Below are 26732 nucleotides of genomic sequence, written 5' to 3' on the forward strand. Positions count from 1 at the left end.
AAGTTGTAGACATTATCTAGCACTATTAGCAAATGGATATACAGAATAAAAGAAACAAGATTACTGCATTTGATACTCAACTTTAGTTTTGACTAACTGGAAAAAATTCTAGACTTCAGAATATTGATTTTTTTATTATAGATTAAACAATTGACAAAACCAGACTGCATTAATCCAGAAATAGAGATCACCACCTTCATCAAACTAACAAGAAAGAAAACCAAACTAGTATCACATCATTCCTTTCCAATCACAGTGACCCAAATGTTCATATATAGCATAAAATTTCTGTATGAGAAGTTGATTACTACTACTAAATTAATATCAACATTTCAAACGTACACATTATCTCATCACTTTCACTAGGAAGTATCTTCAAATGCTTTTGAAAAACTGCTCTAATACTAAGATAAGCTCATGAAACTCAACCAGCTTTCTGGGCTACAAGTGTGCATTGCTGGCTCATGTTGAGCTTCTTGTCCGCAAGCACCCCCAAGTCTTTCTCCTCAGGGCTGCTCTCAATCCATTCTCTGCCCAGCCTGTATTTGTGCTTGGGGTTGCCCTGACCCAGGTGCAGGACGCTGCGCTTGGCCTTGTCAAACTTCATGAGGTTTGCATGGGCCCACCTCTCAAGCCTGTCCAGGTCCCTCTGGATGGCATCACATTTCTGTGATGCCAGTAAGATCGTAGCCCTGCCAGGGTGCACATGTCTCTAACTCCTCTTATTTGTTTGCCATGCTACATGTGTTTGCATAGAGGCATTTAAGTCAGGTCCCCAGTGAAGCTGACTTACTGGGTGGAGTGGCTAGAATTCCTTTGTGCTGCACTCCAAGGCGCCCTCCTGCTGACCTGTGATCCTTCTTCAGGCCCTGGGCATTGATTGCTGGCACTGGCACCAAACTGGTAGAAGTGGGATGGATTGAGGTTCCACTCCCCTGTCAACTCTAGTTTAAAGCCCTCTACATCAGCTTGGCAAGTCTTAGACCAAAGATGCTCTTCCCCTTCTCTGACAGATGGGCCATACTAGCCCCCAGTAGACCTGGCTTCTCAGAGTCCCATGGTCTAAGTAGTCAAACCCCTGGCTGTGGCACCAGTCTTCTAACCACTTGCTGACTTGCCAGATTTGACTGGTCCTTTCAAGCTCCTTCCCTTTGACTGGGAGAACTGAACTACTGGCGCTCCAGAGTCCTTTACTGCCACTCCCAGGGCTCTGTAATCTTTCTTGATACTCCTCAGGCTGCTCTTGGTGGTATCACTGGTGCTCATGTGAAACAGCAGCTGATGATAGCCAGTGGACTGTACGACGCTTGGCATTCTCTCAGTGACATCCCCGATACAAACATCTGGCAAGCAGCATACTTCCCTAGAGAGCGTGTCAGGTCAGCAAATGGGTGCCTCCGTACCTTTCAGAAGAGAGTTGCCTATTACTATCACCCATTGCTTTTTCTTAGTTGCACTGGTTGTTACGCAGGGAGCAAATCAGGCTGCCTTACTCAGCTCCAGTGTCTCTCCTGATGTAAATGTTCTTTTCTCTTCAGTCTGCAGAGTGGTGAAGCGGTTCTGCAAAGACACCTCAGGCTTTGGGGGAAGTCCCTTCCTCCTGCTGGTCCTTGCCATTGCAAGCTTCCATTCTTCTGCATTCTTGACCCCCTTCCCTTCTGCATGTGCGGGTGGGGGAGTTTTTGGTTGGTTGGTTGTGGGTCCACTGTAGACTGCAGCGTTTTTGATTGTTTGGCCATGGGCTATGATGCTAGGAACATACAGAGATCCACTTCAAAAAGCCAAACGCAGTGGCAGAAAAGCTGTCAACTCCTGCTGAAATTTCAGAATGTTCTCCACTTGTCCTCAGCTGCTGCTAAAGACTTCAGCATTGACATGGTCCACCTCGTGCTTCAGTACCATACCCTTGTTACTGATGACACATGTATCTATACACGATACCTGAGGGTGCAATTTCTGACTTGGCTTCACCATGATCAGCAGTGCACAAAAACACACTGTACGACATACAAATTGGGCATGCAATAAATTTTCATGCCCATAAATAACTTGCACTGCATACTGAAATGTTAATGAAGATACACATTGTGCTTCCTAACCAAAAGTAAAATCAGATGATAAAAATACTACAGCCTCAAACACTGCTAAATTACCACATCAAACACTGCAATCATAAATAGCTGAATTTTTGATGAATTATGTCTATAGTACTTGATCTGCTGTATACATTTTCATTTAAATATATGCATATGCCAGGCCTTCACATGTTTGAACACTTCAAAAAATAAAAAAAAAAAAAACACACAAAAAGATGGAAGCTTGCCCCTAAGAATTTACTGCCTATATAGAGACTTGCCAAAACCAAAACCAGACACATAAACTAACTGTTCCCAAAGAATGTGCAAGAATGATCCCTAATTCTCTGTTAGTGAGTACTTTGGATTATTTTTTCCAGACAGAAAGCAGAAAGAGAAAAAACGATAAAAGACTGTTACTGCCACTGCATTCTGTACACTTCACATTCATAAGTTTATTTAGAGAGGCTTTTAGATGTTTTTTCTACAGGCTTTCTTGAGAGCAGACTACTGCTAAAAATGTGTAATTTGATTTTTTTCCCCACTGAAAATCCAGTAACTGGACACTATCAGGTGATCAGTGCAGAGCAGTTATTGTACTCTGTCATTTTTTTCAGTTCAATAACTTTCTGTATCATAAAAACAACAATCTAAATTTCAGTTGCCTCCTACACTGGCAGTCTTACCTTAGGGAGAAGGTGTGAATAGGGATTGAAAAGGCATTTGAGAAAATGTAGCTTTTCCACACTAAGATCAATTCCTTCATGACCCATTTTGCAGTTGCTCTATACAACATTGCTTTAATTGCCAACCTTGAATTTAAATTTAGAAGCAGCCTTCAGTGAATTCTTCCCTTCCACTAATCCTTTAGAAGAAGTGTGAAAGGAAAATGCAATCTTGAACTTTCAGGTTGTTCCCAAGACATACATAAATCATGCAAGTCAAACACAGAAGTGTATCAACTAAAAAAGCGTAGAGGCAGACTCTGTTCCGGACAAGGAAGTAAAAATATGCATTTTGTATTCCACTGCTGTTTAAGCCACTCACTGGCAGCTAAGTTAAATTTACATGCTCTTTGCTTTACTCCATGCCAAACGCTTCAACAGGCTATAAAGAGAGTTGGAAGGCGAAGGTTTCAAAAGTTTGGATGACAACAAGAAAGTTACTATGGATTCTCTACTACGTACTAGAAAACTAAAGGAAGAGTCACATCTGTTTGGTCTGGGAGTCCACTGTGTATAACGGCATCACAGAGGAGTCAGAATAAGATCCCGGAACAGAAGCACTGCAAGCAGAAAGGAACTGATTTGGGGTAAGGGTACTTCTCCATTTTCTGGCAAATGTATTAAGCATTACCTCCATTTGCATTTTATTTTTATTTTCATGACGGTAAAATCTTTTAACACAATGAAAACACATCCTATAAACAGATGATGGTCTTAAGATACTTTAGGAAAGGAAAAACTATCAGTAACTAATTTTGTCAATACCTGATCCAGAGGAACATGTTTCACTAAACCACTGACAACAGTCCTTGGGCTTGCTTCACCAACATCCACTTCTTCAACATACAGACTGTCTGCATCTGGATGTTTTTTGGCAGTAATGATGCAGCCAACACGAAGATCCAGACGAGAAACATCTACTTGAGCATCACTACTTCCAGCAGCTGGCTGCTGTTTCTTCTCCTTCTTTTCACCTATTAAAGAAAGTTTAGTTCATTAAATAAACCTTAAAAAAAAGGCATAAGTAACATATATGACTAGACTACATATATATATATATATGAAAAACGAGCTACAATCTCAGAAATAAGTGTAAATCCATTGTAAAACACAAATGAAGAGTAAAGAGTTAGCACTTCTATTACTAGCTTCCAGTGGAGAATCAGCATACACACTCTAATTTAGATTGTTACTATAAGCAACACAACAGATGTGTTTTCTTGCTTGTAAAGCGAAGTCATCGTGAACTTTCAGTGTAGCTAAAATGTACGTTAAGTGATACATATACTCTGCTAGAGGCCACATCAATAAGCCTGATAGCACCATTTTAATAATTAGCAAACACCAACAAGTCTTGCCATGGTGTTTCACCAACAAAGGGAGACCAGCTAATCACAAGTCATCAGATTACCAGTGCTTAAAAACAGCTCTCGACTGTGGACAATGCTAAATCACTGCAACTGCACTGTTACAGTTGCAAAGCAACCCTTCAAGGCTAACATGCTTCACTTCCCAAATATACTAGTATGTGAAAATGCTCATGGCATACGAGGTTCCACTGATGTGGAGTCTTTATCCTATGGCAATGCAAGGGTTTGTCATCAACCATACATACTTATGGTATAAAAAAGCAGTGAAGCAGCAACACTCCCCATACTCAGCTTCTTATTTAGATATTCCCTTCGAGAAGAGCAAGTTACCTCCAGTTTGTCTGTTACAAAGACTGTCCTGTTTAAAAGACATTCAAGATTTGTTTAACAACTATGATCTCTGGGAGATTAAGAAGCGTCTAAGAAGTGCTTACTTAAAATAAGCATATTCTATTATTCTTTCATCCAATATAGCTTACACATTAATGTAAACTAAACTCCATTCTTTAGGGAGCTAAAAAGGAAAAGTGGACACAGCAGGCAATTTGATTAATTTATCATTGCTCTAGTACAGGGCTGAATTTAAATAACACATTCGATAATAAAAACGCAGCATTTTTTTAACATAAGCAATAGCTCTTCAAAAATACTTTGGTTCGTATATGATGAATAAAAAGCTCCAGTGCGTATTACTGGGTTTTATTAATCTAATTGTAATTAGATTACAGTTAGATTAATAAAACCAGCCATGTATACAATAATGGAAGAGAAACTGAAAAAACAGTTAATATTAAATACATAAGATCATTTCAAAGACCTGCCATCTTTATCCTTGGAATCATTCCTAACTGTTCTCCACTTCATGATGTTTCTCTACACTAGTCTGAAGCCAAAAAATCAGCTTTTAGCACCCTGTTTATTTCACTTTAGAGAAATTAAGTCTGTTACCAAATAAGGAAAAGAGAACACAGCAAAGCCTGTCTGTACACAGCATATATACAGATACACAGAAAATATCCATTTCAATGTTGCAGGCTAAGGAGAGAACTGCACTTCTCTGGACAGCGTCAGAGTCAGCTCAGAATCAATATGCAGAGAAGCCTCAAAGATGGAAGTTTGCAAGAAGTGGAACTAAGAACATGGGAATAACCAGAGAGGAAACAGATGAGATTGGTGACAGAAAGCAAAGGGATTTGAGATATTCCACAATTTCATCAATTTCAAGACTGAAAAACAAGTTCTACATATTGGTTACTTTGATTGCTAAATACTCTACCTACAATAGATGTTGAACTCCAGAGAAATAACCTGTTAGGACTTCTATTTAATGTTCATGCTATATTTCACCTTTTTCAAAAACAGTCACTGGAAGAAAAAAGTCAAATAGACTGCTTTCCAAATTTAAGTTACTTATACAAGATGAGGGGAAATATAATACAGGAAAGTTTTATTTTTCCTTACCAACTGAATACTTCCTCTGCAGCCACTGAAGACTTGCAGAAAACAGTCAATTGCCTGGTATGACATTTGGTTTCTGCTTTTATATTTACAGCTCTTTCAAATACTACTGATTTGTCAAAGGCTGCAGTACATCAAAAAATAGGAAGCAGCTGACAAGCCTGCATACAGCTCACCAGAAAAATCAAAGAGATACGGTGCCCTATCAGCATAACATGCAAACTCTGAAAAGCTGTACAAATCAATTCATAGCCAATTAATAATAATTTGCATAGGAGAATGATTATAAAATATGAGTTTAAGTTACAAGATAGACACCTGTACTTTTGTGCAAGTGCAACAGGCACACCTTTTCTTCTATTAAAGAGAGTTTGTTACACAGAAATCAATACAGACAGCTAAAAAAGAATAACAGGAGGAAAGGCGTTAGGAAACCTACACACCCTTCTACTACACTTCCTCCCCGTTGCCAAAACCAGATCATGCTATCTGCCTATGTCCTTTACCCAGTACTTCCTCCTAGCCACACAGTTTTCACCAGTGTTCACATGGATATATCTGATCAATTCTGACGGAACCTCACTGCCTGCAAGAATTTTCCCGGGGCGGGGGGGGAGGGGATGGGGTCGGAGCAGTATACTTAGAGGATGTAGAAAACTGTTTTCATGGCAGAAAAAAAATTTAAAAATTTAACTAAGTCTCAGAATAGAATGCCCTCCAGTCTGCCAAAAACTTTCTTAAACTTCATGTCTTCCTCTTCCTCCCCCTGCCTTATTTTTTTCCTCCTTTGTGTGTGTGTATTTTTGTTTTGCTTTTTCTGTTGTGGGATTTTAGGGAGCTTGGGGGGGTGGGGGGTGCACTTGCCTTCTTTTTGTTTTGTTCATTTTAAATAAAGGAGTTCAGTCATATTAAAAGAAATTTGGCATGTATCCCATTTAGCTAAGAGTCTATATAGCTTACTTGATGGTGTTCATTAGCTTCAAGTACTCCCAAGACTTTACGAGCTAGCACATGACTGTTCCTACTGTGGCTGTAAGAACTGTATTTTTCTGTGCCCAAAATGATGTAAAAGCACTTGCATAAATTAAATGCCTTAACTGTCTATCACAGCTAAGAAAACTGAAGTACCTTTTTTTTCTACTTTTTCCTTCTTTTTCTTATCTTCATCTTCACCTTTAACTTGATCTTTGGAACCAGATGATGCGACTGTTGTATGTTGTGGAACGTCATCTGAAAACGAAGCTGTAGAAACAGTTGTACCAGAAGGAACTGCGACCTGTTTCACTAAAATCAAAACACAAAAGTCAGAAGGGGTACCAGAACTTTGAACACCATGACATTTTAAGTTTCCAACATAAATGAAAAAAGTAGAGAGAACTCAAAATTTTGCTTAAAATACCTGAACCACAACTGCTGAATAGTGAAGGAGAACATTACAAAACACATATCAGAATTAAGTCTATATATGACTATTCTGATCGGTTAAGAACAATGCCTCTGACTACACATTTTTTAAATGGGAAAGAGTGCTAAATGCCAGAAAACATACAAGCTAACACCACCTCTTGTTACAGTTTATTTCAACACCTAGTTATCTTTGAAACTAATTCCGGATCTCTCATTTGTGTTTATCTAGTTTCAGTTTCTAGCTACTAGCTCCTGTCATACTGCAGACTATTCCATAATTTTCAAAGCATAAAATCATTTTTATGTTGGAGTCAGATCATTCCTCAACTCTTTTCTGATTAACTAAAGAAACTGAGCCTAAATAATCACATTCTAAGAAATCACCTGCAGCCCTAAACCGATCTGTTGATTCCTCACTTCCCATCCTTAAATTCTCCATGTTACACTTGTTTTTCTTTTTAAACTGCTGATACAGAATTCCAGACATCATGTCACTATCAATCTTACCAGATGATAGCATAAGAATCACCTCCTTTCTACAGTCTGCTCTTCTCAAGAATCTCATCAAGGCTTTTTACCAAATCATTGCACTGGGTAAGCATCATCAGTGGACAGACCATATCATTTAGGCTCCCTTTCCCAAGAAAGGTTAGACCAGATGATCTATCTTTTGAGGTCCTTTTCAACCTGGGCTGTTCTATGATTAATAACTGTTTGACAAATCCTTCTAGTGTCACTATTATGCAGTTCCTCATTCTGCATACATGCTTCTTTTTACACTTGAGACATTAACTTCCCTGAAGAACTGCACTGTGTTTGTTGATACCAGCTCTCTTCAACACTAAAGTCCTTTGCACAAATTATGTTCTTATAAAAATTTTTTAAAAATCATTTGAATCTGAGTTTGTTGTACCAACAACCACTTGCTTGCTAGTTGTGGAATGACTTTCTGTTTCTCAGATTTAAAAAAAAAAAAATCTCAAGAGATATTTTTTACATTCTGTGTCCATCTAGTTTCTATGCTCAAGTACTTAATACTGTCAAAACTAACATACGCTAATTCACTTCAAAATAAAAGATCTGAATTTAGTCCTAGTACCTTTTAGATAAGCAAGCTAAATAAAGGAAGATGCACGTCAAGCCAAACAGTAATTTCCTAGTCCTTTCACATCTTGGAAAACATCCGGTATCTTGAGACTCCTCTCTCAAGCATAACAGAGATTCTGTGAAATATCTTATACCTGTCAAGAATTGCTGCAGACTAACAGACAATGGAGAAATACAAACTAACAGTTTGGTTTAGCATATGAAAGGACTTTCTTCATGCCCAAAGGAGAAAAAGAACTCTCTGCATTTATAAAACACTAGTCTTTCTGAACACTGAATGCATTGGTTTACCAGTAAAAGATTCAGTATGGTTTGAATGCTAGCATCCAGATACACTGGATACTATCTTGCCCAATTTAGAATACTGACAGCATGGGTAAAAATAGTAACAGCTGTTGAGGGCAGAAGAGGCTTTCTTTGGAAATAATTTTAAAGAAGACACACTGGATCAGAAACACTTAAGTTTTGTATTTTCCTCCTTTATTTTTTAATATGAATTATATAATGATGGTGCAAGCCAAACAGAGCTACACAAAGGAGTGCAAAGAAGGGAAAACAGCGCAATGGAAGACTGGTCTTACTAAAGCATGGAATCAAAAATTCAAAACACATTGTTTCTAATTTTACATTAACACAGATTTTCTAATTAGTCACTGCCCGTCTGTACTTTGAACTATGGCCTGATTTTCCACACATATTTTTCAGTCATACTGGATTAAATACTGAAAGCATCAAGAAATGTTAGACATTCACCAATTTCTAAGGTATTATAAGAAGTCACTGTCATCAGTCAAATTTGGGGCTTATTATGAAAGGCACTGTACAAAAACATACAAAGAACCAAGTTGCATGTCTGATTAAGATCTGGCATATGTACCTGTTTGGCTTGCAGCTTACTAAAATGTTGGAATTAAGCAACATATCATAGGCATGGAATGCAGGAAAATCCAGAATTTGTAAGAAATGCCATAGAGTCACATAGAGAAAGATAAAAATGACGAAGAATTACTGTAGTTTGATGATAACTTGTGCTAACTGGATCTATGCTGTACGAGGATAGGATTTTTTTTACCCACCTCCATTTCGAATTTCTGCCTGTATCAGCTCCTGTTTCAGCCCTTCAATTTCTTTCTTCAATTTGGCATTTTCCACACGAAGCTTCTTCTCTTCTCGAAGAGATGCCTGCAAGACTAGAGTTGACACTATACTAAAAACGACAGGTTTCAATAATTAGCATTCATCAGAGAATGTGAAACACGGTGAGCCAAACATCAAAAAAGTGGAAACTTTCAAGGAGTGTATCCATCAGTACTATTTTGGAATCCTTTTTTGTTGAAATAGCTTTTTGCTTTTTTTTTTTTTTCACAATACTTATGTACTCAAGTTGCCTCTCAATATATTAGCTTCTCAGTCCCCCAAACAGACTCACAAGAAAGAATTCAAAAAAACCTATTAGAAAAAGCTTGAACATGTTTGTAATATGGAGCATCTTAATTCACTAATATGAATACGTACAAAATATCAAAGCTGAAGGTACGGTACTCTTGAGAGAACCCCACAGTGGTGAAAAAGCAGTAACACATTCAGGCAAACACAGTCCCATATTCTTCCCGACTCTCTCCCTCTCCCCACAAATGGAATCATGTCCTATCAAATTTCCATAATCTGTTTGTGTCATTAATCCTTCCACATTCATGCCTTCTATATTCCAGAATAAGCAGCTTCAAAAAACCCACAAACTGCAAGACATTGAAATGGTGCTACTACTACAAGCTTTATCTTGGAGAACTTGAAACACACTTAAAAGGTTGACAGCACCAATAAAGTTGTCCGTGTTCTCGTTTTTTCTTATGAGCATTTAATGTTAACCATCTGGTTAACAACTTTACCATAAGATAGATAATTCCTTACTAGCTTTCTCCTTGAGCAGAGCAACTTGCTGCTTGAGGTATTCAATAACTTGATCAGCCTCTGCACCCTTCTGCTCCAGTCTGTTCAGCACTGCATTGTTGGCTGCCATCTTTACCAAGAAACGGGATAAAAACCTAAACAAACAACAGACAGTATAAAATTAATGACTTCTTACATGAAGCAATTTTGAAATCAGTTGCTGAGTAAGAAAATTTGCTAAATGAATAAGGGGGCTCCCACCTCCTAATGCAAAGCCCAAACAAAAAGCAACATTAAAAGGAATTTGATGTTTGACAGCTGCCCATATGTATTTTCGAAGAAAAGCCACTTTTCTTCCCAGCTGCAAAAAACATGTTCTTCCTTCATGAAACAGAAAAAAATTCCACCTTCCACCTTCTCAGAAAGAAAAGTCTGATTAAATTAAAAAATAAAAAAAAAGGGAATAAAAGGGAAAAGGCTGGACAGGAGAACACTGTATCCTGGTTTTAGCTGAAAAATTCATTAAGTGTACGCAGAATTTTATTGATACTAAGAAAATAGAAACATCCTACAAAAATTTCCAATTTTTTCTAATAAATTTATGTAGAATAAACTGAACACTTCATACATTGTGGCTGTGCATACATTAAGAATTTACTGTTATTTTACTTTTAAGCAGAAGTCATCAGTATTTTTACTCATTGTGGATTAACACAACTTTTATTGCAGAGTTATTTTAGCACTGATTTTGAGTGTCTTATTTGGTTTCCACTCAAATGGAAAGCCAGGAACCCAGGTAACAAATTAAAGAAGCAGGAAACACAGAAGGCCTGGAAAGACAAATAAATGCTGTCTAACCTTCTTTCAGGATGTTCAACTCCTTTTACTATATTTCTGTGATGTTCCAGTACCTAGCTATGCCTCACATACAGCTCTTATTTTTTGAAAGCTACCAAATTTGGTCTACATCCTTTTCCACAACATTTGTGTCTAACCATAAAAGCTCAAATAGTCGCAACAGAATGATGAGATACAGTTACAGTAACCTCTATCTGCAGCATAGTGCTTTTACCCTCCCACTCAGTATCTAGATGAAGAAAAAAAATCTGTACTAACAGCTGTCTCATCTGTAAATCAAGAAAGAAAACTGATTATAGGTGGGAATAAAAGAAGCCTTGCAGATCTTCACAAGCAACAGTGATGTAATTCCTGTGAATTTGCCCATCAACTGCAACAAAGGGAAGAGTTGGTAACAAAACAGCAATCCAGATCCACGCATTGGCTCCTCAACTTTATCAGAGCCCAAAAATGCCTTTTCTCGCATCAAATTGGCAGAAAACTTCCCATTTTATTGCAAGATTATTCTGACACTATGACCTAAATCTGTTTTAAATGTACAAGTATTCTCTGTTGGGATTTGCAACAAAAGCTGTGCTCAAGACAAAACAGGTTTAGAAATAACCAAAAGGTGAACAGATACAACCACACTCATGCCACTGTCAACATACCACCTTTGCTGCATTCTTAGTACCAACTTGCATTTGATATCTGATCTTCTATTACAAAGAACTCAATTCTCCACAGCTATGTATGTTTAAAAAAAAATTAAAAAAAAAAAGGGGTGGGCGGGTGGGGAAGACAACGAATCAGGAATTGTGTAATTAAAACTTCTCAAAGTAAAATTCACAAAGCCAGGGTCAGATGATAGGTGGGGTATATTCGTCCTGCAGAAGTGGTGAATGAGCTAACGTCTTGCCTTCTTTGCAATCTAATACAATCAAAGCCTGTTTTACACAGACTGCTTCGCTTAAGGATACAAGAGTATTACTGCCATCATACCTTCCATTCATCCACAACAGATTTTTCTTTTAAAAGAAATAAAGTCTCATGCAGAAAAGAGCATAAAGCCATCTCTCCAAGTCAACTAAAGTAATCTTAATAGTGAACTTAATCTCTGCTAATAAGAAAATAATTTTGTTTTCATGGGCAGTCTGAAAATTAGAGGGGTTTAAAAAGGAAAACAGTGATTCCAGAAGTAACTGATTTAGATGTCAAATGGAAATAAACATAAAACTATTATGGCACAACACAGCATAATACAAAGCCTAGGGTATTACTGTCTGCATACCAGTAAGATTTCTTGCAAGCTACATATTCTCTCAGGGGAGCACAATACTAACAGTGGAAACTTTGCCAACAACAACAGAAATGCTACTAAAACTTCAAAGTGAATCAAATTGGTACATTTTATAGGTTTTAGCCAAGTTGGCTAATGAACTGAAGATCTGGAAGTAAAGTTACATAATTACAATGGGTAGACATTTTCCCACTTGTCAAATAAATTTCTGTAAACCTAGTATTATAACAATAACACAAAGGAATAGGTATTTCCCATACTAATATAAAGAGCCAACAGGCTGAAATGAACTGCTACACAGGCACAGGAATCCATACAGCAGAGTGATAAAACTGTATCTAAAAAGGGCACATAAAAAAGTTAAGATCCACCCTTTATTATAAAACACAACACACTTAAAACCATTAGCATTGCAACAATCAAAGGTTATAGTCAATGATTTTTGAGAAGGTTTTTTTTTTTTTAAGCTTTCCCCTATTTCCTTTGCCCTCTATTACCCTGACACCACCCCACCGTGCACCAGAAAAAAAACCAAATAACCAACCCCTATTGGTGATACACAAAGTAAAAATAGGAAAGAAAATCAGGAATAATATAGTTTAAAAAAACAGAATCATATCTCATTACAGATACATTTTGGCCTGTTTTGCAGAAAATGTTCCAGAGGCCAACTGAAAGTAAAAACACTTCACACAACTGTGCCTAACGAGCTACTTTTTCCCCTCAAACAAGAAAATACTTCTGAAAAACAAGTAAGGACCTCCTAAGAATGGTAACCCCCTGAAGTTACCTGGTTGCTCAGCTTAGGGAAACTGTTTAATCTCAGACCTCTCAGGAGGTCTGAAAGGACCTCAAAGAACTACTTTGTATCTATAAAACATTCAGAACTGCTCCAAAACCCACTTGCTCCACTATAACGGAATTCAATCTTCAAATGAAAGACTCAAGTTCTGCAGTCATTCATGAAGTTACATATCAATACATAAAAGTTGTTTAATTTCTCATCATTCAACTTGCTGATTAGAAGAATTGCCTATCTTTTTTTAAACAGAAAGCATTGCCTTCTGTGTTCTTCTAAGTAGCCGCAGTACACCCACAGGAGAAAACAGCCATTATTCTACTTTGTTTCTCAAGAACACATGATGTGGAAGGGTCCCCAAAGTGGTGAGCTCTCTATAATAAATCAAGATTTCTTGTATAGTACAAATTACCATAAAATTTCAACCTGTTTTACACATACTGGTTTATAAACATTGGCCTAGACCTTAGAATATATCCGGATCAAAAAGCAAACGCACCAAGAAGATGCTAAAAACAAACTCTGTTGTACCTTGCTCTTCATTATTAATTTTCTCTGTTTTTAAAAGCGAGAAAAAGCCAACCCCCCCCCCCTAAAATTAATGACAAGATTTAAAACTTAGACTCTGAAAAATGTTTTGGAATCTATCCATAGTCCAAACATGGAACCAATTACTTTTCACTATTGGAAAAACAATTATTTAACCAAAAAAAACCAGAAATTGGAAGCCAACTGATTCCCAAAACCTAAAATAATTAGCTCTAGGCATTCCTTTTTCCAGCTAGAGGTTTAAAAAAAAGCTCAGTACTTCGAAGTTCTCAGCTTTTTGTTGCGACGGTTTTTTAATGTCAACACACAAAGATTACTAACTGCACGAGATCTAACCTGCAGACTGCTTAGTAAGACTTGGTGCCTACAGGTCAACATGTTCTCCATGTATGCATCGAGTACATTTATGACAGTGGTGCAGCATTTTTTCATCATTTTCAATTCAGTAAGGATTTATGCTGCTCTCCTAGATGATGGGCATCTTATTTCTTGGTCTCATACTTTCCATGGGTCATAATGCAACACAACCAAATGCCATGTACGTTTCAGTTGGTCACCCTGGGCATATGTTGAGACAAAAAGGTTGCCAAATTTTGTCTCAAATGATGTAAAATGAAACAAAATCACAACTGCCTGCTTTCCCACATGTACACTAACTCCTCCACAACAAGAGGGTAAACTTTCACAGTTCACCACACCTAGGCAGCGTTCTTCATTGCACAGCTGCTTAGCTCCAAACCCATCATTGCTCTTTGCTTTGTGCTAACTATGGAAGAATCAAGTATTTCTACAGCAAAGCAAATCCTACTGATCTTCACCAAAGAGCAGATACCCATCACAAGCTGGCCCAGATAGCATAAACATATGCCTTACAGAGAATGCCATGTTTATGAAGAGCTGCCAACGAAGACCTAAGATGAGGAAAGAAGCCACTATAGGAGAAAATAAAAGTCTGCATAAATACATGTTTCCTTTTCAATTGAGATGCACTGTTCAAATTAAAAGTTTGTCATTACGAAGCAGAACCAGTAGGATCAGCCTTATCCTCAAAGTTCTCAACAACACTATGGTAATTTCTCCAATGCTAAATAAAATTCATTAATTTAAACTATAGAAAAATATTTAACGGCAATTCCTCTTCCTAAACTTTGGGGTTTAAGTCTCAAGCAGTTCTCAAATTAAACTCCTTTTCTTCTTCTGTGAGATGTCTCAAAGACATTTTATTGTGGCCAACTTGTATAGCAAAGTATTCCATTTTCTATAAAAGAAAGTATCAACAATCACTTTGTTTCTGCCAGAAGTGTGTTCAAAGACTTCTATCCGAGCATCTTTTTTGAGTATGGTCATTTCTGGCAGACAATCTTACAAAAACCCATAAATATAACAGAACGTGCCAGCTGTTTGCCAGATTCTGCTTTCCTATGCTTTGCACTTCTATGAACTGTCAGAACACAGTGAAATCAGATTTCAGAACCTCACATCACACCTTTTTATTCTGCAAAGTAAGGAACAGTAGTGAGTATATCAAAACAGAAGGAAAAAAAAGAGAGTAGAACTATGTCATCTCTTCCTAAACCAAAGTATCAGTGCAACTAGGAAATCGTTGTAACTCATCCCTTCTCCTGTCTCAGGGAATCAGGATTCATGCTTTAAAAATCAATTCTCTCTTAAAGGTTTCTGCTAACTTCTGACGAAGTATCCTAGACCTGATGCCATAAACATCTTTGTCTAAGATTTACAATATCTGACTGGATTTCACATTTTTGGTAGAAAAACATATGGTTTTGTTTTCAAAACTATGAAAATTTAAACTATAAAAAAGCCTCAAACATGAGCAGAGCTACGACTGATTAGTTTTGAGATCAAATCTTAGTTTTGACTCGATCATCTCCCTGCTTCACTCTAATTAAAGCACAGAAGATCACCAGCAGCTATCAATTTGTCATTAGGGAGGCAATCATCTACAACATTCAGTTACAAATTACAGTGATATAATTCTATTGCTAGGACATTTCAGGAATCAGCTATGTTCAGTAAATTTCATGCACTTACCTACCACAGAAGGTTGGGTGTTTCACTGGATTTTTACCTGTTACACATTATAAAATGCAATCATGGCTTTTACACCCAAATATTCCTTTTCAGGAAATGTGTTTCTAAAAGATTAAACGTTTCTATGCTTCCAAAGATAGAGAAGAATCAGATTTACTTATTAGAAACACAGGTTTTCCACAGTTTTGTCTGTGGAAAAAATATAATTCCTCAATCACAAAATAAAGTAAAACATGAAGCTGTTCACAAACAAGTTTCAAAAACCATGCCTTTTAAACCCATATACAAATAGGCTAAGGTATCAGTAAGCAGCAATGTAATGCTGAGAAAGAAAACAGAAGTATCTTAGATATTAGGTACAACTTTTGCATTGCTTGAGACTACTTAATCACAATCAAAGACCAAGATTCCTTGTTATAAAAAAGCAAAAAGACATAGTGCACCCCATTACACTTAAATATGTTTTCACTCACATTGAAAAGACAGGCGCTTATTGGTTAAGATTTAACTACCAGCTCATCTGCCTTTCAGAAGTAAGTATATTGTTAACTCCGTAAGGGAAGAACGTAGGTTTCCTGAATCTCACATTGACAAAGTAACTTTACACAACTGAAAACACGGTTTAAGGCCCTGAGCAAATATGTGTAACTGCCGAAAATGTAGATGCTCACCCAGGTCCTCCTCTGCATACAGTAAAGGAGACCTACCAAAATATTTTTGGCACAACAATGGTAAACACTTGAAAAGCAACAGCTAGCACTGATATTACAACTAAAAAAAAGAAAAAAAAACAAAGAAATCCACACACACAAACAAAAACCAGCACATTTTTTGTCAATGTTTTGAGGAATATTAATAAAGTACAATGTAAAACCTCAGAATCTAGAAATTATTATCAAATAAATCATTATGGAACCTGATTTTTGACCTGTCAGTACTAGATCAGTAACCTCCTACCAGGTACTAGAAATGTGGCACTATAAAAGATCAAACGAAAATTTAAGTATTAACCTCATATTCTGCTAAAGAAAGAATGCTCTTTTTAATATGAGCAAAATTAAATTACAGCCTAAAATTTAAGAGGGTATTGTAAAGTATGGCAATACAGTTTTGCAGACTCATAATCACAAAAAGATGCAAGAATTCTATCTTCCTCATTCTCCCCAAACAAGTGATTGCTCTAACTGGGTGTTTAAACAGTTGAACAGCCTGAATATTTTTTTTGTTTGAGTACTGAAATACAATTTTTAAATTATTCACAAACTATAAACTCCTGTGTAGTCAGTATTGAAAGCAATTTTCCAAGCAGCAAAGTATTAGGCAAAGTTGTACATTTCTGCCATATGTTATTTCAACTTACATCTTTTGCACTGAGAGAGTCAGAATAATTGCTTTGCAGGTTTCCAAACAACTAGCATGTCTAACACAGTCTATCCAAGAAGCAATGCCAGCCCTAAGGAATGATTTGCTAGCTCTGGAGACTACAGTCCAAGCCTTCTGGCTGCCAGATAAATCAGGCTCAATGCCAGCTGCAGACAGGTCTTTTAGTAGTCCTAAGAGCCCGCCCCTCCCTATTTTAAAGGGCTGTAAATAGTAAAAACACACACAACCAAACTCCTTCATATTGAAAAACACTGCAGCATGAAAGAGATTTTTTTAAAAATGTCATGGAACATTGCACAAAAAAAGGCCCATCCACTGGTACCAATTTTGAGGCAATAGAATTTATTCAGTAAAAACTTTTTTTAAACATGAAGACAAGTCTGATTTGAAAGGGAACGACGTACCAAAATCACAAGCAAGTCACAGCACAAAAATCAAATCTATAAGAAGAAATGAATGAAGAACTAAGACAGGCATATGTTAGAACAGATAAAGGTAGAAGCATTAAATTTTTATTTTAAGACTATTATGACAGGCTTAATTTGAATTAAAATGGATCTCTTGGATCTGCACAGTACAGACCATCAGAAACTAAACAGTGAGAAGTAAAAATTATTCTAGTATTTTGTTCAAGTTTGCATTTCAAGGTTTAGTAGATGCCACAACATATTAATTAACTGCATCGTATCTTAACACACTACCGCTGCAACATTCAAAAGGTTAAGGTAAGTTAAGAACATTTGCAAATTCATTCACATCCTGGCTGTAAGCTTGTGCTAAATTTGTATTCAGGGAGAAGATTCTACTAATGGTTGTCTCAGTTCAATTCTGAATTAACTTTGTAGTCTTTCCCACTTCTGAGCAGACACCCCAAGGACTAAACAAAGCAGAGACATGACTACAAGGAGTTCTGTCCAGGTTAAGACAAAAGTCAAGCAATTTGGACGTGGTTTGTAACAAAATTTTTGCCTTCAGAACTACCAAAGCTTTTCAATAACAAAGACCATATACGAAGTTATATGTAACTTAATTTATTAACCTAAGAAGACTGCCCAGTAATTCAATAGACATGGATAGCTCACAACACAGCTCAAGAAAATCAACTTCTTTGCACTGCTTGACTTAAGCCTCAACAGGTTACACGCCCGCTACATCTGCCAGGTCCCCTGGAAGTTCAGTAGAGAGTCATCTGGTTGTGCTTTATAGTGCAGTCTGAAATTTAAGTAGCAGTTCATATGCCAAAACAGTTGGACAGCCTTATGTATTTTTTCAGCAGTGTGTATCTTTTGGATCCTGCTGCATTAATATTTTAATAGTGCTATCAGAATTTTATGGTAAACTATCACCACGTGCAGAAGGAATTCTCACATAAATCCCATGATGGAAAAGATGCAACACCCACGACATGCTACCTTGTTTCTTTGACCTTAAGCACCAATTTCCAAACCCAAAATACAACCAGTTTTTTGGAACAGAAAGCTTACATCAAAAATTGACAGGTTTTTTGGGTTTGGATTTTATTTTTAATTTATAAAAAATTAATTTTCCAAACCATGGTGTATCCAGTGGCTATCTCTGAATATAAATACAAAGGGAGCTGCTACTCATGCCTCAAAGTATCCTCATAAAACTTCCTCGACAGGTGATGGACTTTACAATTACAGACACACACACATGCCTATAAATTCAGAAATATAAGCGCACCCAGCTGCATCTGGACAAGTCTGCAGGGTCAGCATATGCCACAGGAAATCGAAGAATCTGTACTGCGGTTCACCCTCTAGGGTTTTACTGGAGAGTGAAAGCTTTAGATTACTGTTATAACTACAGAGTAAATTACCCATAAATCAAATAGCAGAAGAATAATCAGAACCGCACTGAAATCTACCTGTTGATACCAAGCAGAACACTGTTTCTTAGTTATTTTATTGACTTTTGTAACTTCACCCTAAAAAGCTGAGCATTCACACTACCTCCTTAATTAAGAACAGGCACAGCAGTTATAAAAAGGTAAAGAAGAAAGAAAAGTTTACCCCCTCTCCCTAAGACAAGTCTCACTTGAAAACAAAAATACATTTTAAAAGTTTCTCTCAAAATCCAATCTTTTTCTTTTGGGTCTGTCAGACCAATAAGGATAATAACCCTTGTCACATCCTACCTGCTAAAAAGACATTTTAAAGGTATCTTCTCCTCAGAAACTTGAAGGGTTTTGAAATAAGAATACCATTAAGCAATGTACTTTATGTCAGCAACAGTCTGCAAAACAATGGTATTGGTTAGGTAGTTCACAGGAACATTGATCCCCCCTTTGCAATTTTAATTCACAATACTCTTTATGTCTGAAACCTGCCTACTAGTTATCTTACATAGTTCAATTGTGGTTAAAAAGAATCTTGAATTTATTACCTTTACGTTAGTATCAGCTTTTCTACATGTAAAAGTAGTATCTTGTAGGACTGCTAAAGGAGAACAGGATTTAACCATTCTGTTAAAGCAAATGCTAAGGTTAAAAATAACCACTGTTTATTCACGAAAGCATTCAGCAGACATCATGCAGATGTACAGCAAAAGGATCGGTGTCCTCTAACTACATCCGCATTAACAGTTGCTGGTATTTACTGAGGCAGAAACTTTAGGTATTCTTTTATGTGGGCCAAATAAAAGCTGAAGAAAATTAAACCTGAAAATGTGCGTGTTTGTGTGCGCATTGTCTGTATGTAATCAATCCAAGAATAAAGGCAAACATCTCTTAATGGGGAGCAAAAAAGATGACAAAGATTTAGGGGGAAAAGCAGTCCTCCCCAAACTTTGAGGCTGCAGTTGCGGTATCTTATTTACATATGCAAAACCCTCTGAAACACATTCAGCGTTCCGGCTTCATTCATCACACAAATAACTGTAGTTTCCAGTGTTGAATTTACTCATAATACAGGAGGATAATATTTTAATGAAAGTCTTCTATAAAGATACCAACTTACCCTGTGCAGAGAAAATTATTTATTCAGCTGTGGAGTGAAACGCCTCAATTAACTTTTAAATCTAAAGTGGGCCGACAACAACCAATCCTCAGCAGCCAGAAGCAGTTACGTGTCACTTCAAAACCACATGCCAGCAGTATCTACCACTACATATTCCTGGCATCAGCCTCAAGACACAGGTCTTTCCTTTCATCATGTACACGGTGAAGAAAATTAAAATTTTTAGCAGGCATCACATTTGCATAGAAAAATCTCCAGATATAATTATTAAGTATTGTAACTAACTACCTTTTGGATCAGTGATTTTAACTGGTGTGGTAGAAATATACAGAATACTTTTTTCCCTTTTGGAAATAAAAGAAAAGAACTCCGAAGAAAAAAGTTTTATGTAGATTTACATTTCTGCAGATGAAGACTTTGCTATTCACAGTAGGAAAACAAACCAACCAACTTCTGAAGCAAAGACTGTATAGCAACTACCTGTCAATCATTTCTAAATAAAGTGCACAAAGTAACAATTCAAAGGATATTTGAAATCAAAATGCCAGTTTTCCTTCTGCTCAGACTATAACATCCACCAAAGGCTATATTATTACATAGCTTTCAGATCTTCTATGGATTTGAAAGAAATTTTTACAGAAAGATGTCCTTTATATACAGAAAAAAACCCCACCACTTTTTCCCATACGGCAAATGCTGCTTACATTGAACACAGTTTTTTTTCTTTTTAAAATAAGAATCATTTAATTCTTTATTAACAGAGAACCACTGCTCAAATTTTGTACATTTATTTCAGATTTTGAAAACCAAATCCATTTGCCAAGTCTGCTAAATCAAATGTAAAACCCAGGCAAACAAAAGACACTTTGGACTATTGTAGTTATTCTAGCTGACACACAGAGAAATAACCTACCCAAAACAAAGAGGGAGATCTCGAAGGGCCATTTTTGGCCTAAGTTGTCTTCTATGTTCTAAACTAGAGGAGGACACCAGGAGTTTTTTGGATAACCTTTTAGCATCCTTTGCAAAACTCTAGCTGTTACAGGCCAGTGCCTGTACCTTCTTCTTCCCTCTGTTAATTTAACATTGCTTACGTTCATGAATATCTTCTCACTAAAAATGTCCCCTCACTGGTACTGAGAAGAACTAAGTTAGGAACATCAACTAAATACCTGGTTTTATGAGCACTTGATAACCCAATTTCAAAGTAAGTATAACTCAGTAGTCCTTTGGGTACAGTCCAGAATAGCAAAGTGGTTATTAAATTAATAGTATGTTAGTTTAGGTAAACTTCTGGACTACGTCTTCTACAAATACTTAAGCAGTGCTTCAGAGAAAGCACAGCAATACTGTATCTTTTAATGGTACCAAGAAAGTAATCAGTCCTGTAATTGCCTTTCAGAACCTTCTTGGTAGTTGCATGTAATGAGAAGTATTTCAGGTTCACAGCTTTTAAAACTTCTAGGATGAAAATGATTTTTGCCTCTTTTAATACTAGATCTGTGCAGAGAAAAAAAAACAACACAACACAAAATCTTAAACCACAAACGAACAAAACCCTTGTGCACTTGTCTTGGGCATTGATAGGGCTGATACCAGCTATTAAGACTGATGATACCTGACAGAAAAATCCTCTAAGCAGCTTTCGGGGAATAGCTGTATTTCATCTATGGATTCAAAGCTTCTTTCGTTTAAGACAAATTGAGCTAAATTATAATTTTGCTGTGTTCCAAGTTATTCTATTAAAAATGCAACCATTTTAAAACAATTTTTTTTCAATTAAAATATCTTGGTTTAGCACCTTCAAAAAGTACAAATTTGCAGGTAAGTTCTCAGTAAAATTTAATTATAAGCTACATGTAAAGGAAAAAAAAAATATCTGTGCCTAGTTCTTATCTTTAGCATTATTTTACAGATGGTCATATGAATGTGAAATTACTTACCTGCTATGATGTAGCAGGGTGATTCAATACCTAAGAGAAGATTAATTTCCCTGGTGTACAATTCAGTGTCATATCCTAGTTGGCAATGGTGACTTCCTTAATGTGTGACTGTTAGCAATTACTAGAGCGCTTCACGCAGAAGGTTTCAAGCCTTATGGTAGGACAAGCACAAATGTGAACTTACAGCCTTCGCTCCAGAGCGGCTGCTACCAAGCCAAACGTAGTGCCTCTTGCATGCCACGTGCAAGCCCGTACACTCTTGTGGGAATAGCAGTCCCTAGCTGCCCTGGCCAAGTGACCTGCTGAATGATCTCCTCACTTATCTTCAGAGTCTGAAACAAGATGCCACTACAAAGCTGTATATTAAACTGTAATTGAAAAACACTCTGGGATAGAAACCAGATCCAATAGCCATGGATCATTTCTGAGAGGGAGTCTTGAAGTCAGAAACTAATCTTTAAGCTATTAATTCATACTCAGTTGAAGTTATGTTAGGAAAGCTCCTGATGAGAAGGAAATGGAAATAAAAGTCTTCTATAATGGGTAGTTTTATGCCAAAAGATTGTACCAAATGATCTCAAGAAGAGATTTGCTAACTTGAGGCAATTTTTGAAGATGTTTTATGCATTGCCAGCTGCTTTCAAATGTAAAAAGCATCTCAGAATCTGTCTCCTTTCAGATAATTAGGATATGAGACAACACTCCAGGGAAGCAGTTACGAGAGGAATTCAATTTTCCTCTAATCCAGCACAGAATCTCTGTCAGGTTTTTTCCAGCATTCCGAAGAAAGAAGAATGGGTTCTTCTACATGAATTGTGTTTAACAGATGATGGTTAAATACAGTATATATTGCTCTCTAGTATGAAAGCTAGTTTAAGCTTCCCTCTCCACAGTTTTTGAAGTCGAGGAACACTTTCTAGGGTGTTAATTTATATGAAGTGGCACAAGAACTTAAGAATGGTACACAAAGTTGTGGAGTATAACAGAAGTTGTAAAAGCTAGGTCAGCAGAAGGTATCTCTTTTCTGGAATTTCTCTCCAAAAACTGTACACAGCAAAGAAGAATTTATCCAATTCCCATTTCGGTAAGGTATCAAAGTAATTCTCTTTAGAAACAGCAAGTGTCAACAAGTGATTACAGCTGCTGTTACAGACCCCCATTAATTCATTTAATCATCAAAATAGATCCAGTTCAGATTGTCGTGACTCTAGGTTGTAAACGTAACTTGAGAGAAACCTTATCTTTCATCTCTTAGGTAGAGATGATTCCCTTACTTATCCCTTTAAAAGTAATTCATAACTTCATTAATAATGTTCACACTCCATATGGACAACAAACGGGTTTTGGACAAACATCCCCTCCTCAGTTTCTATGGACAGAATGGGTGACCTACCCTTACCAGAAGGCCAGTAACCAACTGACAATGTTCTGATAAAACAGAATCAAGCAAAACAAACCACAGAAATGCAAGTGAAGAACTGGAAGGTGCTCTGCTCCAAGATTTCAAAGAAAAGATTATTCAGATGCTGACTTACTTTCCTAGTTACTTTTATCCCCCCCATTCCTGCCTCGATCTCATGGCAGGAGGCAAGATTTGTTGAGTAACAGAAAAGGAACAGAGCCAAGGACATTCAAGAGGAAGAACATACATGACGATCCAGAAACAAATTCTTTGGTGGTCGCACACTACTCTTAATGGAACTCAGTGTTAGCCTGTAAGCAGCAGCATTAGAACTATTAATTAGAATTATTAATTACCATAGCATAATAAATAGCATACAAAGGAACATATAATCAATTGAATTGCTCCTCTTCTTTTTCCATTTGAACAAGCCAGTTATTTAAAATATGATACTGAAAACTGAAATTGCAAACTGTTTTACAAGCTAGCAATAAGACAGTAAGAGGACATTAAGAACCGAAACATCTGCTAGTTCTGAAAGGCATGCCATTTTTAAGGTGGTTTCTTTAGGAAAAAAAAAGAGAAAGAAAAAAGTCAAAACTGGCATTTAGAAAAAAATCCCATAAATTATACCGATTTCTTTTTGTGTTGGCCAATCTGGTATTACAGAGCATTATCCAGAAGCAGACCATGACTTGCACTGTAAGCAACTGTCCCCTAGAAAACCGAACAGGGAACTGGCACACTGAATTTTATCATCAGGAATGCCAGCAGTTGCCATGCCTAAAACCACAGTTATAATTGATTACAAATTTCTAACCATACTGAATTGTAAACATTTTGCAGAAGCACAAAGCATGCTCAGACAAGATACTTTTCTTATTTAAATGTTAACATGTATGCTTGGACAATTTAGGAATACTCAAATGAATATGGTGACAATCTCAAAACATTTGGAGCTGCCACGCTACCCAAGCAAACTAGCACATTTTTATTATGCTTAAAATGGGCTTTCCCTTGTTCTGTCTATCAGATCTATTCAACCAACTGGAACCAGAAGGACTACATTTTCAGGAGGGAAATACTTGCTTGCAAAATGTTTCACACTTGTTATGGACTTCACCATTAGAAGACTTCACGTCTCAAAAAGTGTAAAGGCAACTAACTAATGAACGAATCAATTAACACACCACCATACCACAAACATTATAGACAACAACTTCTCACCTTGGAATCTATTCCCTTGCCACGCCTCTTCCCTCCAGTTTAAAGGAAAAAAAAAAATAATCAGCTCAAACTTGAAATTTCTCTAGAAAAGAAGTGTGAGGGAGAGAGTAGGAAATAAAGGAGAGGCAAATCAGGAAAGGCCTGACTAGCCACATGTCATTACAGGCAAACTGCGTCAGCTGCTCAAGAGGCTTCCCAAGCAATATTCACATTGCACTCATGCATACTCAAGACCCCCCACAATTGCCACAGATATTTGCTTTTGTTCACATTCTCCTTTCCTGTCTCTCAACTTTTTAAAGACACTTCAAAGAAGATCAAAAAAGCTTGAAAGAATTGTAGTTGTTTAGTCTATAGAACAGAAGATAGATGGGAGACTTCGTCTCATTCTTCAAACGCTAAGGAAGTTGGTATGAGAACGGGACTAAACTGTTCACCAGGTCTGCTGCAGACAGGAAAAAGCAAGGAAGATTTAAGTTAGACATTTGGAAAACTTTCAAGTAAGAGTAAAGGACTGAACAGCCTGCCTATGGAGGTTGTAGAATATCACTAAAAACAGGTCAGGCAAACATCCGTCAGAAGTGATTAAGGTATAATAGATGAGAATGAACTTGAGATCTTTTGCTCCTCTTCTGCTAAGGTCTTTTCATTACACCCAGCATTACAAAACCAACAATATGTCCCTCTTTTACATCCCTGTGTTTTATTTAACTTTAAAAAACATGTATTAATTGTGATATTTCCGCATATTCAAGAGTGATTATTTGGGAGAAGAGAACACATCAAAGATTTGATAACTGTGAAAGTTGGATAAATAAACCACCTGTGAAGTAAAACACCCATGTATTAATTTTACCCTCACTCTGAAGAAATTGACCTCTAACATCATAATGCAGACAGTATTATATTTTCTTGTTCTCCCAAGAGAAAAGAAAATTGGGAAAACTTTAACTGATGACTTACTGATCTGTGGTCACCAAGCTGTCAGTAAACCATATTTCAGTTTTTCCATAAAGGATTTTTTTTTTTTTTTTTTAAGGAAAGCACTTTTTCCCAAGCACACACGCAAAAATAATTATTTATATATTTATATAAATAGAAAAAATAAATCAAAACAATGAAAGCACTTTTGTTCAGAAGGCTGCTTTGAGAATTATCCAAATCTTTTGAAACTATATTAAACTATGAGTAAGAATGGCTTCCACCACATCAGGGGGAAAAAAAGACATCAGAGACTCTTCCCCCCCACTGTTCAATACTAATGTAACCATGGAAATGAAAACTAAACACCAATTTCCCTCTCACTCCCAGTATGACAGGAAACCTAACAAGGGAAATGTTTCTTGGTGACGGTAATAAGAAACATAAAGGTAACTGTTAAGAAGGAGAATAAACAAGGGTTTCTGGGACTCTCTGCTGGACTGACATCGTATAATTCATATCACTACAAGAAACAAGAGACGCTATTTACTTTCCTCACATGTGATGTCCCTAGCAGCTGCCCTCTAGGCTGACCCCTCGGGTTTATCTGTGTTGCCTAGCATTTGACATTATTTACATTTTAGAAAACACTTTCTTAGAAGAGGAAAACGTGAATGAATTCATTCACATGGCAGCTGTGACATACAGCAATCAAAACATAATCAGAAAAGTTCATAAATATTATGGTAGATATCAAATTTGTCTTCCTGCACACTTGATCAAGCCTTATGACAACTGCTTTACATTACTTTTATTATATAGGTATTTCCCCAGTATGCTTACAGGGACCTGTAAAGTAGGTGGGATTTGTAGAGGCATCCAAGAGCTCAACTTTTCTTTTCACTCTCGGTCTAGACAGGTCTTGCTGTCTATCTCCTATTTTGCATCTCAATACATTTTTTTTCTTGCCAATTCAAGATCCACTCTTCATTCTGATACTGTTATTTGAGTTCTTGTGCTCCAGAATGTACAAGCTATCTCTGCTGCTTCTTAGGGCTTTTTCAGAAGTGACCAGAGTAACATTACCATCCATAAAATTATTTACTCTACTTTGGGAGGGAAGGGAGAAAAAAATCCAAACCAAACACCTGAGAAGCCAGTACTTTTCTAATCTGTTTCTACTGCTGATTAGTAAATTTACACAGAGCAGCAATCTTAGAAGTGGTCTGTTGATTCAGAAAGAAAATACACAAATCACTGCAGCCAATTATTACCTTATGTTACCTCTTACTATCTAGCACAGTTCTAT

General features: G+C 36.9%; 1 protein-coding gene across 4 annotated transcripts in view; it reads right to left on the bottom strand.

The window, feature by feature from the left end:
• AIMP1 (aminoacyl tRNA synthetase complex interacting multifunctional protein 1) overlaps positions 1–26732 on the bottom strand; it is a 39484-nt gene that overhangs the window by 8641 nt on the left and 4111 nt on the right. For 3 of the 4 annotated variants that reach the window (XM_074589414.1, XM_074589415.1, XM_074589417.1), the window contains exons 2-5: positions 10054–10187; positions 9219–9332; positions 6757–6912; positions 3566–3774 (exon numbers count right to left, since the gene is read on the bottom strand). In XM_074589414.1, coding sequence (XP_074445515.1) covers positions 3566–3774; positions 6757–6912; positions 9219–9332; positions 10054–10187 — 613 coding nt within the window. Of the gene's footprint in view, positions 1–3565; positions 3775–6756; positions 6913–9218; positions 9333–10053; positions 10188–19110; positions 19514–26732 lie in introns of those variants that run through there. The other variant, XM_074589416.1, reaches the window with a different exon arrangement.

The sequence above is a fragment of the Larus michahellis genome, chromosome 5, assembly GCF_964199755.1.
Source record: "Larus michahellis chromosome 5, bLarMic1.1, whole genome shotgun sequence".
Taxonomy (NCBI): Eukaryota; Metazoa; Chordata; class Aves; order Charadriiformes; family Laridae; genus Larus; species Larus michahellis.